At 39.8% G+C, this 17,314-nt stretch overlaps 1 protein-coding gene across 4 annotated transcripts in view; it reads left to right on the top strand.

The window, feature by feature from the left end:
- efl1 (elongation factor like GTPase 1) overlaps window positions 1-17,314 on the top strand; it is a 187,258-nt gene that overhangs the window by 84,698 nt on the left and 85,246 nt on the right. For all 4 annotated transcript variants that reach the window (XM_078427282.1, XM_078427281.1, XM_078427284.1 and 1 more), the window contains 3 exons: window positions 108-238; window positions 3,652-3,824; window positions 8,653-8,785. In XM_078427282.1, coding sequence (XP_078283408.1) covers window positions 108-238; window positions 3,652-3,824; window positions 8,653-8,785 — 437 coding nt within the window. The remainder of the gene's footprint in view (window positions 1-107; window positions 239-3,651; window positions 3,825-8,652; window positions 8,786-17,314) is intronic.

Below are 17,314 nucleotides of genomic sequence, written 5' to 3'. Positions count from 1 at the left end.
TAATATCAATACCAATGCAAAAACCCAAAGTCCATTAATGTCCTTTATAAAAGACATTAGATGAATCTGTTATGTAAATTCTTGTTTTCTTTGTACTTATTTTGAAGGCCCTTGACTCAGGAAGAAATAGCTCAGAGACGGGAGCAGGCCAGGAAGAGATTTGCTGAGAAACTTGCCCATCAGGGAAAGCAGATGGGAGAAAGCCCAGAGATCCCAGCAGCCAATGCGAGCACGAGAGGTGAGAGGTCTAACTGGTGTTTAAGCTGTAGGGAAATAAAATATCATTGTTTTCTCATGATATGAAATTTTAATAACAGACCTTTGGTAATTTTATGGGAGTTTCTTTTGCCTCATGAAAATCGTGCAAAGAGGGATGTTGATTGATTAGGCTAGGGTTAGGGTTGGGGTCAGAAACATAGTTGTCAGCATTTTAAATATGTTTATAATCACGTAGATGCCTGTCAAGTTGTGCACACTATCAAAGGAAATTGAGTTTTGTAATGAATTGGATATTTTCATACTTCTTTATGACAGAGTGCAAGGCCATTCGGTCCATTGGACCTGTGGCAGCTGTTGGAACAGCCCCATCTGCCCATTGCCCCTGTGTCCCACTAACCCATTCTCTCATATACCCTTCAACCCTCGGATAATTCTTCCGTTAGACAACTACTCGAGGGGTAATGCACAACAGCCTATTAATTGTGATCCAGTACTTATTTTTGATGTGGGATGAAACCAGGGCACCCAGTGGAAACCCACATGGTCAAAAATAAAACGTGCCGGATGGTGGTAAAAATCTATCTTGTTCACTGATGCTTTTAAGTGAAAGGGTCCTGCTGCTCACCTCGGTTTGCTTCCAGGTTACCCTTTATGTTGTGTTATTGGGCAAGTATGGGAACAGGACATGGGGAACTGCATGGGACAATGGGATGATGAGGACAGCTCTGACAAATGACATAAACCTCAGAACTGTTTTAACATTTCCATCTGGCCGTCTGTCAGTTATCTCCTTGATCTCTGGATTGTTACACTCGCACTTTGCTACTGAACCCCAATGACCATGTATTTATTGCATAATTATTTCATTATCTTGAATTGCCTTGTGTGCTTCTTCCCCATATTTGGACATTTTTGTGCTTTATTTTGATTTCAGTTTGGGGGAAGAGATTGTTTAGGTGTTGGTTTTCAGCAGAATAGGCAATTTCAACAATTAAAAGACTTCTGTCAAGAGTTACATCACCTTTCAGCTCTACATATGCAACATGTAGATTGTTTAAAAAAATCTTTCCCTTGCTGAAGAGAGGTATTTGCTACGCCTGCACACTTTCCAGCACTCTATTCCTCCCACTATCATTCTTGTCACGGAAAATAAAGTTTCAGTCGGTTAATCAGGCATCATAGGGGTTTTATGAATGAATGAATACGTTTATTGGCCAAGTATACATCTACAAGGAATGTGCCTTGGTGTTCCGCTCACAAATGACAACACAAACATACAGTTAACAATGAAGAATAAAGCATAAACACATCAAAACAATAAGGATACAACATTACGGTCTAAACATGTGGGTGAAAATAAACCAGAGCAAAAAAGAGACTACAGACTTTGGTTATTGAGTAGAACTATCACTCGTGGAAAAAAGCTGTTTTTATGTCCGGCTGTGGCTGCTTTGACAGTCCGGAGTCGCCTTCCAGAGGGAAGTGCTTCGAAGATTTTGTGGCCAGGGTGAAAGGGGTCAGAGATGATCTTGCCCGCTCGCTTCCTGGCCCTTGCAGTGTACAGTTCATCAATGGGGAGAAGGTTGCAGCCAACAACCTTCTCAGCTGTGCGAACGATCCGTTGCAGCCTCCGGATGTCATGCTTGGTGGCTGAGCCAAACCAGACCATGATGGATAGGGTGAGGATGGACTCAATGATAGCAGTATAGAATTGGACCATCATTGCCTGTGGCAGATTGTGTCTCTTCAGTTGCCGCAGGAAGTACATCCTCTGTTGGGCCTTTTTGACTGTGGAATCGATGGTATCAATAGTAACGGTACTTTGGTTTATTATTGTTTGCCATGCACAATAGTGCAAATAATTTTTCAAATATTGCTGGCAAAGTGGCAGTATTCTTGTTGCAAGAGTTTTATCGCAAACCATCTGACAAAAGGGTTTCTTTGCTTGAGTCAGTATTCCCGTCACTCTCTCTCCATCTCTTTTTGCCACCATTACACAACTGACCGACACATCACAAAGGGACTTGGTCAGCATTTCATATTTGCCTTTGGAGAGGTCTTTGTGGTGTTCAGAAAGGAGAACACTTACTGCATGGATGTCATTTATCGTCGACTATTCGGGGAATTTTTTTTTTCTTTCGTTAAAACAAAAAAAATTCAAAACCAAAATATATTCAATGTACATTTAGGGTAGTTTTTGAGAGGTGAATTATTCACACAGTTCAATTTGTAGATTTCAGTCTGAAGAAGGGTCTCGATCCAAAACATCACCCGTTCCTTCTCTCCAGAGATTCTGCCTGTCCCGCTGAGTTACTCCAGCATTTTGTGTCGATCTTCAATTTGTAGGTTATTGCTGAATGATTGGGACGTAGCAGCCTATTGTTAAAAATAAATCATGCATTGTTTCCAGATTTAATAAGAAATTTGCATTTATGTTGTGTCTCTTGTTCCCTTTGCAGAAAGTTGCAAAGCATATTAGCTGAAGTGTAGGCATTATTGTAATCTGTAAAATAGAACAATATTCATTTGGGAACAAACAATTTATCCTGAATTTCATCCATGCCTGCATTGACGATCAATAAAAGCTGTAATAGTTTATATAATTATCTGGTAGTTTACATGCTTACCTGCAAAACCCTAGAGTACTTTTCTTTATACTACATTTGTCTGTAAATTGAATGGAGTACTGTTTACAAAATAGTACTTTATGTGCATTGTCTGATAATAAGTTTCTGTAAGGTTGGAACAAGAGTTCCAAGAAGTTGGAATCATGTATGGTCTTTCCGCTGACTGGATAGCACGCAGCAAAAGGCTTTTCACTGTACCTCGGTACGTGACAATAAACTAAACTGAACTAAGCTAAGAGGATGAATTAACTGTTAACAGCTAGTGATTGAGTTGACTGATGTCAGTATAACAGTGCCTCCAATGCTAGTGTTGATCAACTGCAAAATATACAAGTACTGGGTTACTTTAACATTTTTTTATTTTATTCGTTATTTATGTATAGCCAGTCCATTGGACAGACTTATCTTGGGCATATCACATCATTTGGTATAAATTAATGTGTAAATCTGCTTCATTTGAAAAATCACTGAAGCAATACAGGTGCTCCTCGACCTTCGATGGGGTTAAGTTCCGATAAACCCATCGTAAATCAAAAATATCGTAAGTCGAAAACGCATGTAGCTAGCCCGGGAAAAGATCAAAATTGGAAGTACTGTTTTTACTGAATGTGATCGCTTTTGCACCATCGTAAAGTCGAAGCATCGTAACTCGAGGGGCATCTGTACATTTGTCGTGATAATCAATTATGGTTACAATTTAGAATGTATGTCCCTCCAATTTATATTTCATAATGTTTACATTTATTATTATCGTAGGACAGGGGATTTACATAACGGTACATCTTTATTTTTCGTTCCTCTGAAGATGACCAGGTACCAAGCCAGGTGGAGCAGGCGGCTATGAATGTTTCCCAACCGGAAGATGAACAGAGAGACCACTTCATTGCATTTGCCAGGGTTTACAGTGGAACAGTCCGCAGAGGACAGAAACTGTTTGTGCTGAGCCCAAAATATAATCCTTCGGAGGCTATAGCCAAGGTGCGTATGCTTGCTTTTTAGTGCTGGAGGATTGGCTCCATGATATCCAAATGTTCTGTTTAAAGTGATTCCGAATGGATACTGTGTCAGTGTAGTGGTGCTCAATAATCTTAACGTTTGGAACAGCATTGAGTTACCCTTTATTGTAAAGTACAGCAGGAGAGGATTAAAGGAGGAAAATCTTGATGCACAGGAAGTTGGCGAGTCTGTACGTGAAGTGTTGGGTGTAGTTTTGATCTCTGTATTTAGGAAATGATATACTGCATTAAAAAAAGGTTCAAAGTTAAAAGTCAGTTCATGGAATGAATACATAGAAAGGTTGAGATGGTTGGGCCTACTCTATTGGCAATCAGAGGTGATTTTACTGAAAAACATCACATTCTGAGGGGGTAAGGACAATTATGTTCCTGGACTGTGTGCAGAGCAGTAAGTCTGGGGCAAGATCATCCACAATGTAAGACAGAGGACTGAATCTCTCAAATGCTTCAGAGGTCCACAATAAGTTACCAAATTCATGGAAGATAGACACAAAATGCTGGAGTAACTCAGTGGGACAGACAACATCTCTGGAGAGAAGGAATGGGTAATGTTTCGGGTCGAGACCCGTCTTCAGACTGATCTGAGGGGGGTTGGCTGGACAGTTGCCTAACAGATACCTAGAACCAGGATTATAATTTCAGAATGAGGGTCACCCATTGGTTTGTAAGCTAATTGGATTGGTCAAATTGTTAATTGTTTCTAGTGTGTGCAGGATAGTGTTAGTATTTGGGGATCTCTGGTCGGCGCGGACTCTGTGGGCCAAAGGGTCTGTTTCCGCACTGTATCTCTAAACAAAACTAAAATCTAATCTCAAACAATTGAGGAGAAATTTCATGACTTTGAGAAATTCTGAATCCCAGAAAGCAGTGGTGAAATAGCACTGAATATATTTGAAGGTGGAGAATAGCAAACCTTGAAGAATGAGGAGGATGAAGAGAGAGTAGGAAAGTGGCTTTGAGGCTAGGACTATATCAATCATCTAATGAAATAGTGGAACAGGGTGAAGGGACAGTTGGCCTTGTGCTCTTATGTTTCTTGTGCTCCTATGTTCTAGTAAGATACCGCATATTTAGCAGAAATAAACAAGGATTTATACATTATGGAAACAGCCCCTCCAGCCCAATTTGCCCATGCCAACCAAGGTCTCTTCCTGAACTAATCCCATTTGCCTGCATTTGGCCCATTTCCCTCTAAATCTTTCCGTGTGCCTGTCCAGATGTCTTTCAGACATTGTAATTGTAGCACATCCTCAGGCAGCTCATTCCATTTTCCCACCACATTTTAAGCATGTGAAGCATTGATATTATTACGGTTAAACAGTGAATCTGAAATGCTTGGGGAAGCTTATTTTATACAAATTTTGGCCTGTAAATTTGGGAAAACTGATTTTGAGATTCCAGAAGGTTGCTCCGGATGAGATTTCCATCGAAACTAAACTAAACTAAAAGAAATATTGACTCTTGCTTTTGTTGCTCTCAACCATCCGGCCAACCTGTTCCACCAAGAATGGTCATCCCCATCAATGCTGATAGAAATTTCTAACGAGGCCATCAAAGTAACAAAATATGGTTCCTTTCTGTGCACCAACTCGAAAAGACTAAACAGAGAGGGAGATTCTTATGGAAGCAAGAGAGATTATTATCACATCACCTTTCACAAGCGGTGGAGAATAGCTCATTAAAACTGAGAGTTTCAGAGGTATTTATTCTTCCTTCACAAAACGTATAGGATAGAGTACTATCGTAAATGGCCATTAAATCTCATCCACCAGAACTGGAAAATTAGCATAAAATAATTGGGAACTCAGTTCCATGAAACATTACGTTGTCAACTAAAGCCAAGAATCTAAATAGAGAAATGCAACTGTAGAAAAGAAATGCTGGAACTGGAGGAATTTTACTGTGATTAAATGGGAAGCATTACTGGTAAACTGATGAAAAGATTAAGTTATGAAATAATTTCCTGTGTGTTATTTAAACAACAATAGAAAAATAAATCCCTCTTTCATATTTACAAATCTGGCCTTGACATTGGCACTCTTGGTAGATTGTGTGCTCCTGACAGATCATTTAATGAGTGTCTCGATGGCCAGATATTGCCAGCAATTCTTAAAGGATGTAAGTGCCGTTGGGAGGAGCATGGATCTCTGGGCAGGAGACACCAAACATGTCCGTGCGTGCTATTCCTCTTGATGTATGTTGTTAAAGACGCAAAATTTTGCTTCGATCTCCTCGTGATGCTTGTCTGCAGACTAACGTTTACAAAGGCATCCATCACTGAGATAGATGACCTTTGGCCATGCTCTTGGGACTGGATGCCTTGCGGTGGAAGTCGAACGCACAATAACCATTGACTTTTTGGGCTCGGCTGCCTGCTTGCGATCTTTGTCATATGTCATGATTTTATTGCTCACTATAAGATTGGAGAGATTACCCAGGCCCTTTGCTTATTGAGGAACAACTTCCTCCATCTGATTTTGGTGAGGAGCCAGTTGCATTGCATGCACTGGAATTTGCCAACATGAACAGATTCCTCGATATCAAATTGCTATTAATTGGACTCATTTCCATAAAAGTGCATCTTAGAAACATCAAGCTGTAGAAATAATTGCAAAAAGACGGCACTCCATTGCCCAGTTAGTTGTTAATCCTTACAAGAATTTTCTTCAAATCTAGGGTACAGGAAAAAAAATTCCAGTATCTCCTCTATGTATGCCCCTCATAATTATGCATACCTCAATCAGCTCTGTTCATCCCCCCTCACGACAAGGAAAGTAAACCTGACCTATTCAATCTTTGCTCATAACTGAAAAGCTCCATCGCAGGGAACATTTTACCCAGAGTGGACTCACTGGCCAAAAGTACGATAGAGGCAAAAGCCCTCACAATATGGAAACTTGCCTGATGACTGAGTACCTGCAGGTTAATGGACCTATTGACAGAGGTTAAGGTTAGTCTATTGACTTAGACTGGCACGGATATGATGGGCTCAATGGCCTCCTCCATTGATTTTGTATCCTTATGAAGCTTTTCTAAGGGCAATGCATCACCTGTTAGTTATTGTGTTGTCCACATAAGCATGCCATGACAGCTCTATTAAATGTTGTTCTTGTAGAAATAGAGAGAAAAATTCTAAAACCACAAAACCCTTTCATTTTAGAAATTGCAATATGTTTTACTTGAGATGCTCCAAGTCCTTTCATTAATGAATGCAGGGTTATGTGCCAGATGTTGAGGTTATGTTATAAGAAGCCAGACTTGAGAGGCTTTTTAATGTCATCTTAACATCTCAAAGTATTCTTGTTCTTAACCTGCTCCAATGTGTGGAAGTCTGTGCAGCACACAAGGAATTGGTAAGGATACTCTGGCCTATTAATGGATGATCAGTAGAACAGGGTGAAGGGACAGTTGGCCTTGTGTGCTTATGTTTCTTGTGCTTCTATGTTCTGGTAGGATACAGCATATTTAGCAGAAATAAACAAGGATTAATACATTGTGGAAACAGCCCCTCCAGCCCAATCTGCTCATGCCAACCAAGGTCTCTTCCTGAACTAATCCCATTTGCCTGCATTTGGCCCATTTCCCTCTAAATCTTTCCATGTGCCGGTCCAAATGTCTTTTAGACATTGTAATTGTAGTACATCCTCAGGCAGGTGAGGCATATTATTATTTATATTATTGAACATACATCTCGTTGCGCAAGATTTTGTCCAAGATACGTATTATTTATATTATTGAACATACATTGCACAAGATCTCATTGCACAAGATTTTGTCCAAGATACTTCTGCAGGTCATTTCCATAACTAAATTTATCTGCACGGATTTTTTCTAAAACATATATTTCTGAAAACACAACTTTTTGTTTCTCTATAATTAACATGTTAAAAGTGCACTTCCATTTGCTTCATGAGACATTTCTCATTTTACTGCCACAATATCGACATGGAAAAAAATAATTCATATAAGTAGGCGAACACAACAGCAATAGTTGTCCTGTCAGTCAGATCAAGGCTAATCATTTACCTCAGTAAAACCTTCATGTATGAACAACCCATTCCAAAGATAGACACAAAATGCTGGAGTAACTCAGCAGGACAGGCAGCATCACTGGAGAGAGGCAATGGGTGACGTTTCACAGAGTGCTGGAGTAACTCAGCAGGACAGGCAGCATCTCTGGAGAGAGGCAATGGGTGACGTTTCGGGTCGAGACCCTTCTTCAGCCTGTCCCGCTAAGTTACTCCAGCATTTTGTGTCTATCTTCAGTTTAAACCAGCATCTGCATTTTGCTTCCTACACAAACAACCCATTCCTCCTGATTGCCTAAATATTCAAAATTCTATGAACCTCTGCCTGAAAGTATTCGGCACCGGAACTTTCCACAGCCCTATTCATAGTTCCCTCTTCTCCTGGTGAGGAAATTTGTTCTTGTCTCTGTAACAGCAGACTTTTAGCTAAAGCTACTTCTTTTAGATTTGGTAGTTGCAGGTTTCCTTTATGAGCAGGCATTGACGATGGGCCAAATGATGGCCTTCTGTGTTGGCAGAGCAGACGCGATGGGCTGAGTGGCCTCATTCTGCTCCCATGTCTTGTGTTGCAAACAAAAAAAGAATTAATGTATGTTATTTGACAGCAGAAGGATTATGTAATGTGATTTAATTTACATGGTATGTATTTGTCTCATCATCTGACATGGGTATATATTTATTATTTATCAATAGATGGATTTTATCCCTTATTTTTGCAGAAGTTGGATTGCTCATTAGTGTTATTGATATTTTTCTGTTCAGTTGCCTGAAAATTATTCACCTGATGATGACCTATCGATTCCACACCTGAGTTGTTGTACGGTGCAGGACTTGTATCTGCTAATGGGTAAAGAATTGGAAGATGTACAAGAAGTTCCTGTTGGCAATGTGCTAGGTAAGATTTTATTATTAAATATCTGCTGTGACATTTTTTACAGGGTTTTTTTTACAGAATTTGCAAAAGGATGGCAATCATTTTCCTCATAAAATTTCAGTCTAGGTTTGTTCGTAAGTTGTAGGAGCAGAGTTAGGCCATTCGGCTCATCAAGTCTACTCCGCCATTAAACCCCATTCTTTCCCTCTCAGCACCATTCTCCTGCAGTCTCCCCAAACACCCTCACTAATCAAGAATCTATCAATCTCCACCTTAAAAATATCCATTGATTTGGCCTCCACAGCCATCTATGGCAATGAATCCCACAGATTCACCACCCTCTGACTCAAGAAATTCCTCATCCTTTCTAAAGGTATGTGGCCTCCGGTCCTAGACTCCCCCACTAGTGGAAACATCCTCTCCACATCCACTCTACCCAGGCCTTTGTTTCCAGATTGTGGAACTTGCTCCCATGGAATAAAAACTTAAATGCTGTAAATATGGAAAAACTGCAATAAGACTGCATCTATCTGTTCACTTAGCTAAACACCAGTGGTTCAGTTACAACTGCTAGCATTGGCAAAGAGTTCTAGCCCAACCGCTAACATGGTAGAGAAATCTTGGACAGTAGAGCATTTGTACTGGGGTGGAACCTGAACACAGCATTTTTTACTCTGGGCAAGACCCTCAGCTGACACAAGGCACCAAACAGAATCGTGGTTGAGTCTTTCCCTACGCCACTGGAGGATTTTCCAATTAAGAAAAAAACACTTGCATTTGTTTAAACGAAGTCCAGTTTTTTCAATAACTTCATGATTTCCTGACTGTTTCTTTCATATACTACCAAAAGCAACAGACAAGTTTACAACATTAGAAACATGACATGATCACAAAAATGCTACAGTCAGGGCTCTTCCAATAATAAAGGGTTACCCTACAAGTTTAAACTGTTGGTCTGCAAGGCAATCATGCGAATGTTTCACAAAGAAATATGCAGCCAAAGAAGGTCTTCTCTGCCGAGACGTTGACGGTCTCAGGGATGAGCAGGGTTTTCTATACTTTGCAACCTGGAATCAGAACTCCTTATTCAATTAAAAACATTTACACTGCATATGTCTGAATCTAAAGGCACTTGCAAAACAAGCTGCAATTGGTTGCTTTCTTCAAAGTGCCTGTAATTTAAAAGTTCAGTTACATTAAGTTTGTCTCTTACTCTTTATTCCACTTTGATGTTTATATTCTGTATTATTGGCCATTCAAATCTTTTCCTGGTTCTCTTGGAGGAGATTGTGTTTCACCCCCCCAGCTTAGTCTTGTATTTGATGAGATTCATTTTGTTTTGTATTTTTAATATCATAATCCAGATTGAAATGCCAATTCTTCCATTCAGGGCAACTATCCAATTCAGCATCATTACAGATAAAAAGCTGTCAAGCTGTTTCTTGCTTTTGGTGGCCAGTTTGTTTACCTTGATTGGGGTCTGATCAGATATATTTGAAAGTGAAGTATTTTTCTAGTTCTATTGACGCCCAAAATGCAGAGAACATTGGTTGACGACAAAGTTAATAGAACTCAAAAACAAATATCACAAAATCAAAGTCTGAAGCAGAAAGAGAATGCTAGAAATATTCCACAGGTCATCAGCATCTTTGGAGGGAGAATTTGAATTTGAGGAGAATTTGAATTTGAGGTCAATATTAATGCTTGACCTGATTAGTTACAGTATATTCTGATTTAATTTCAAAAGCAGATAAGTACATAGGCTGGACTACACATTTCTCTGGTCTCCATCTCATAAAAAGGATATATTCATTTTACTGGAAGTGCCTAAAGATTTACAAGCATGATAACCAGAGCTACCATGATAACATGGGTGGCACAGTGCACAGCGGTAGAGTTGCTGCCTCACAGCGCCAGAGACCCATGTTCAATCCTGACTACGGGTGCTGTCTGTACAGAGTTTGTACGTTCTCCCCGTCACCTGCGTGGGTTTTCTCCGAGACCTTCGGCTTCCTCCCACACTCCAAAGACATACAGGTTTGTAGGCTAATTGGCTTGGTATAATTGTAAATTGTCCCTAGTGTAGCATAGTGTTAGTGTGCTGGGATCGCAGGTCTGCGCGGACTCTTTGGGCCGAAGGGCCTGTTTCCGCGCTGTAACTCTAAACTAAACTAAACTAAACTGAGAAGTTGCAACCATCAGAATAGATTAAATAAAGTAGAGCTGTTTCTCGAAAATGGTAGTTTAAAAACTTTTTAATAAAAAGTAACCAGATGAGTTAATTTGGGTGGAGATAGGGACTTCATCTGCAGTTAAGTCTAAAACTGAGGATATCTAAATATGAAAGATTCACTGATAAATCCATTGGGAACTCAGGAGATACCCCTTAATTTAGAATCAGGAACCTGCTACCGTGCATGGTAATTAGGGGAAATAACAGATGTGTGGATATGGAATCCAGATAAATAAATAATGAAATAGGAATGGCAGAATATGTTGATGTCAGGTGAAGTAGGTTTGAAGGATGCTTATGGTGTAAAGATGGTTGCATTTTTTTACTGTCATTTCTGTGTAATCAATAAAGTGGGTTTGGTGTGGCTGACCCTGGATTATGAGCTAGTTTGACAGCTCTGGTGGACATTTTCCCATTGCAGTATTCCAAGTACAGTATTGATTTTTTTAAATTATTGTCATGTGTACCGAGATACATAGTTCAGTTTAGTTTATTGTCACGTGTGCTGAGGTACAGTGAAAAACTTTTGTTGTGTGCTAACAAGTGAAAAACCTTGTTTTGTATTCTATTGAAGCAAATCATAGCAGACATGAGTACATCATGTAATGGAAAATGGAAAAGAAACAGAGTCCAGAATATTGTGTTACAGTTACAACGTGCATTTGTTAGTGGGTACCAGCGGATGGCAAATCACGCTGGGCTCTGATTTCCATGTCCTACCACCTATTTGAATATGCTGACACTATTATCGAGGCTCAGATGTAAAGAATGGCCATTTTAAGTTAATAAATTAATGAGCTACAGTACTGTGAATGCATGTACAAATATAGTATCCCCCAAGAGTAAAGTAAGGAAAATAAAAGCCCTTTGTCTTCCTGTGGTTGCCCATAATGAGGGCTGAAATTAAACCAGCATGGATCGTGCTGAGCTAATTGAACATTTTAAGGATACAACAATACCGAATGCAATTTTGCAGTTATCAACTTTTGCAGTTTAGATTTCTATGATTTCTATGAGCGCCCTGAGGATGATTGGAAGATCCGAGATTTATTGTTTGCATTTGACAGGTCTGTTCAAGAGTGTAATAACAGTGGGAAAGAAACTGTTCTTGAATCTGAGGGTACGTGCTTTCAGGTTTTTGTATCTTCCGGCTGACAGGAGAGGGGAGAAGATGGGATGACCAGGGTGAAATTGCTCCTTGACTATGCCGGCTGTTTTCCCAGGACAATGTGAAGTGGAGGTTGAGGCCATGGAGGGGGGAGGGGGCAAGGGGCAAGGACTGGGATGCACTGGTCTGCGTTTACAACTTTCTGGAAGTTTGTGCAGCCTTGAGCAGTGCCATTATCAAACCAAGTTGTGATGCATCCAGATTGGATGATTACTATGGTGCATCTATAGGAAATTGGTAAGAGTTGTTGGAGCCATGCTGAAATTCCTTCGTCACATGAGGTAGTCGAGGTGTTTGTGTGCTGATTGGCCACTGCATCAGTGTGTTTGGACCAGAACAAATTATTGGCGATATTGACACCAAGGAACTTGGCGCTCGTGATCACCTCATCTTCCGCACCGTTCACACAGACTGGCCACGTACTCCACCCCCCTGCTGAACTTTGATGAAAGGCTCCCTTGTTTTGTTGACATTGAGGGAGAGGCTATTGTCTTGTCGCAGGTGATCGCTCCTATGTCCTGACAACATTAATCAATATTGAAAAGGCAACATATATTTGTCTATTTATTTTTCAATTGATGTCTTTAGGCACAATTATTTTTCCTCTTACATTTCGATAAACAACCCATTTCAAAGATTACATTTAGAGGGAAAGATTCATTATTTGTATTAGGTCTTTGATAAACTTGCGTGGTTTAATGCCTGTGCAGTTTTGAGGTACTAGTTTTAGGGTCTATAATGTGTTTGTTCGGTAGTCTTAAAACCTGCCTCGGCAGCAATTGCTCAATAAGAGAGGATCAGAAGTGCCCAAAGAGACTTACATTCTTTTGAATAATGTGTTGCTTCTCTACAAAGGCAGGGCTGACAATGTTTACCATATGCTATATAGTTGAATGTTGTAGCCTAGCGTGAGGCTATTGGCAGGTCTAGCCTGTGTTCATGCCAGCTCTTTAAGAATTGTAGCATCATTAAATAGAGTTATTTTCTCTAATCTCTTTTCCCTGGTCAAATACTTATCCAATTCAACTTAAACGATTTTCATACTCTCTCCAAGATATTTTATATTATGGTATGTATGCAAAAGTTCCCCTTTTGTTTTACCTTTCCGTCTTTATATTTAGGAATAATGTTTGTATTCCCAGTTTATTCCAATCTATCTTCATTATGTTCTTTCAGGCTCTTTAATCTACATCATGGACTGCTTAGGATTTATACTGTTCTCCAATTATTACCAAAAATAGTGGCTTTTTCAACATTAAGCATAGCTGTTTGTTTTAAGCATTTAAAATGTACGCATAATTCTCATGATGTTGTTAGTTTATGCTTTGTTTTAATTATGTTCCCAATATTAAATATCTACTTTATTTGTTCAGTGAAACTCCTGTTGAGGCTGCATTTCCTTTCACTTTTTATGACACCTCAAAATGTGCAACTTCACAACTGTCTTTAGTTTCTCACCTAATCTGGTCATCGCACCTTAATTGTCAGTTTGCCGTTTTCATATACTCATGCATATTTCATTTTTATTCAAATATCATAGAAATCTAAACTGCAAAAGTTGATAACTGCAAAATTGCATTCGGTATTGTTGTATCCTTAAAATGTTCAATTAGCTCAGCACGATCCATGCTGGTTTAATTTCAGCCCTCATTATGGGCAACCACAGGAAGACAAAGGGCTTTTATTTTCCTTACTTTACTCTTGGGGATACTATATTTGTACATGCATTCACAGTACTGTAGCTCATTAATTTATTAACTTAAAATGGCCATTCTTTACATCTGAGCCTCGATAATAGTGTCAGCATATTCAAATAGGTGGTAGGACATGGAAATCAGAGCCCAGCGTGATTTGCCATCCGCTGGTACCCACTGACAAATGCTTCCTATCACAAGTTGCAAGATAGAGATTACAACCACAAGTCTAATTGGTTCCATTGCACCTCCTGACTTCGGCTTCTCTCCTGCTCACCATCCTGTTGTTGGGTCGAAATGATCCAACTCAGGGCAGTCCAGAGGTTAAATCTGGACCTTATTAGTTGTTATGGGCCAGCACCACATTACCTACCCTGCTACTGAGGAAATTATATTTATGTATTTGCATTAGGTTATCCATCTGCACTCCAGGGATCAAAGAAGGTGTGTAATTATTTGCTGGTGAATTCTGCAAATGCTGCATTCTTTTTTTCTCATGTATTACGCAATTTAGCGATGATTTATTATGTTAATCCTGTGTATGTGTATGCATGTAGCTTGTGTGTGTCTTTGTATGTCTGTTTTTGCCTGTGTGAGTGTGTCTCTGTGTTTGTGTGTGAGTGTGTCTGTGTTTGTATGTCTGTGTGTTTGTGTCTGTTTGTATGTGTGTGTCTGTGTGTCTGTGTGTGCGCGTGTGTGTGTGTTGGTGGGTGGGGTGATAAGATGGAATTCAACACACTAGCTTTTATGATCAGGTTTGCTTTGATGTGTAAAACTGTGATAAATGTGTGTTTTCATTTCCTGAAGCTTATTCAATTAGGATATAAAATTCAAAGTTGGTTCTTTTTCAGATCTGTGGGGGGGAAAAAGCAACTAGTTGTGAGATTGGGAAATAATAATCAGTTGTTAATGGAAATTTCAATATGCTCTTATCACTGAATGACCCAGAAACACAAGCATGATAAACCCAAGTAAATACTAATACAGTGCTAGAAAAAATAGATTGTCATTATTCGATTAGTCAGAAAATGTTATGACATAAATTGAAAGATATTTATATATTTAATATCCCTCATGTGAACCAGTTCTAAATATTTAATTGCAATCAATTTTATAAAATGTTATGTTGTGTAATGTGTCCTTGAAGTAACTTTTAGAACGGAAATCTTACTGCACTTGCACCAGTGAGGTCACATCTCGAGTGTTGTGAGAAGATTGGGCCCCTAACTATGGAAGGATTCATTAACATTGCATGCGATTCAAAAAGATTCATTGGGATGATTTGGGGTATGAAGGGATTGTAAGGTGGACTAGATCAGTTCTGTACAGACGAAATGTGTACGAAGGAACTGCAGATGCTGCTTTAAACCAGAGATAGACACAAAATGCTGGAGTAACTCAGCGGGACAGGCAGCATCTCCGGAGAGAAGGAATGGGTGACATTTCGTGTCGAGACCCTTCTTCAGACTAGTCAGGGGAAGGGGAAACAAAAGATAGAGACAGTGATGAAGAGAGATATAGAACAAATGAATGAATATTTATTTCTCTAACTTCAAGTAACCCCTGCATTCCCTCTCTCTCCACCCCCCTCCCCACCCAAGTCACACCAGGTTCCCATTCTCACCCAACAAACAGCTAACAATGGCCTGTTTCCTTTATCATCATTACTTTTTTGCATATCTTTCATTCATTTGTTCTATATCTCTCAACACCACTGTCTATTTATTTTGTTTCCCTTTCCCCTGACTAGTCTGAAGAAGGGTCTCGACCTGAAACGTCACCCATTCCTTCTCTCCAGAGATGCTGCCTGTCCCGCTGAGTTACTCCAGCATTTTGTGTCTTCTCCCCCTGTACAGATGCTGCCTGACAATAAAGTTATTGAGAACAAGGAGGGAGTAAGAATATGGTGTTGGGTAAAGGCAGAACAGGTTGAAAGAATGTAATGACCACCTTCTGTTCCTAGTTTTCAGATGAATAGTAAAAGATTATTTATTCGCTTTTATATGGATCCACACTCTTATCGTCCTTTTGAGACTTTTTTCCTGGCTGAAGTTTTATTACTTTATTTCATCTAGTGGCCTTTTTTCTATCTCTGCCACACTGTTGGTCCCCATGTGAGAAAGTGCTTTCATGTGAATGAGTCTATTAAGAACCAATGACGCCAGTTACTAGTATAACTTAACATTCTTGCAAGCACCCAACTCGTGTTTAAGAGAGTTGCGTACAGGAATTTGAGAACGAACCAATATATAACTTAAAAGGAAATAATTTATAATTAATATTATAAAGAGAAACATTTATCTGTCACAAAGTTAATACTTAAATTGTAATTCACTGAATTGCTTCCCTTAAATCAGTAATTGAATCATAAAAAATACATGATGCACTTCAACCAATCTGGCCCGTTGCAGATTTTAGCAGGATGATCTAAGCTAATTTCATTTCAGTCATTTTTATGTCATGCAAATCAAAAAAGCTGCAGATGTGGGAGCATGTAATTTTTATCTCTTTAAAGATGCAAGAGTTTTCAAATCACTTCATATATCTGCTGGCAGACAAAACTTGATATAAAATCTCAAAAGGCCATTTGGTTAAATAGGGAGGTGGCAAAGAGTATTTTAAAAAAGAAATTAGAGAGAGTGGGAGTGGGGTGGGTAAAATTGCCTGTGTTCAGGATTGTCGTAATTGTACATTGCAAACTTCCAGGTGCAGGAAGAAGTGATTAATTTCTATGGTCATCCAAGGACCGGAATTGGAGGACAGTAGTTATCTCATTGTGTTTGATGGATGAAGTTCATTGCAGGACACAAAGGGAGTTAAAAACAACAATGAGAATTTTACCCTCCAAGTCTTTGTGCTGAGGTCCCAGATGTCTCAGTGAGCACAAGGTTGATGAAAGAATAGGACTCGGGCAATTTAGACATGGCAGCAGAGTTATACATAACCAGGTTTACAGATGGCAGGAGGGAGAGACCAGCCAGGAATGCATTGAAGTAGTTAAGCCAAGATAGAATCATGGTGTGGGTGATGTTTTTTCAGGTTTCCTCTGTTGGTGAGACCGCACCTGGAGTATTGTGTACAGTTTTGGTCTCCTAACCTGAGGAAAGACATTCTAGCCTTAGAGGGAGTACAGAGAAAGTTCACCAGATTGATTCCTGGGATGGCAGGACTTTCATATGATGAAAGACTGGAAGTGGCGGCGCCTAACGGCTGCGGCTCGCTAGCAGTCTGTTCGCCTTTTTTCCTTTTTTTTTTGTTGTGTGTCGGTGTTGGGATGGTTTTTGTATTTTTTTTTGGTTGTGTATGTGTGGGGGGTGGTGGTGTGGGTGGGGGGGGGTGGGTGGTGGGGGGGGGTGGGGGAAACTTTTCTCTTCCTCACGGCGCAGGGTGCGGCTCGGCTGCGGGGCCTAACCTCGCCCGGTGCGGCTCGGCCGCTGGACTTTACATCGCCCGGT

This window comes from Rhinoraja longicauda, chromosome 33 (genome assembly GCF_053455715.1).
Source record: "Rhinoraja longicauda isolate Sanriku21f chromosome 33, sRhiLon1.1, whole genome shotgun sequence".
In the NCBI taxonomy this organism is placed as follows: Eukaryota; Metazoa; Chordata; class Chondrichthyes; order Rajiformes; family Arhynchobatidae; genus Rhinoraja; species Rhinoraja longicauda.
The sequence above is the reverse complement of the archived record's forward strand: the minus strand, read 5'-3'. Positions and strand labels throughout refer to the sequence as shown.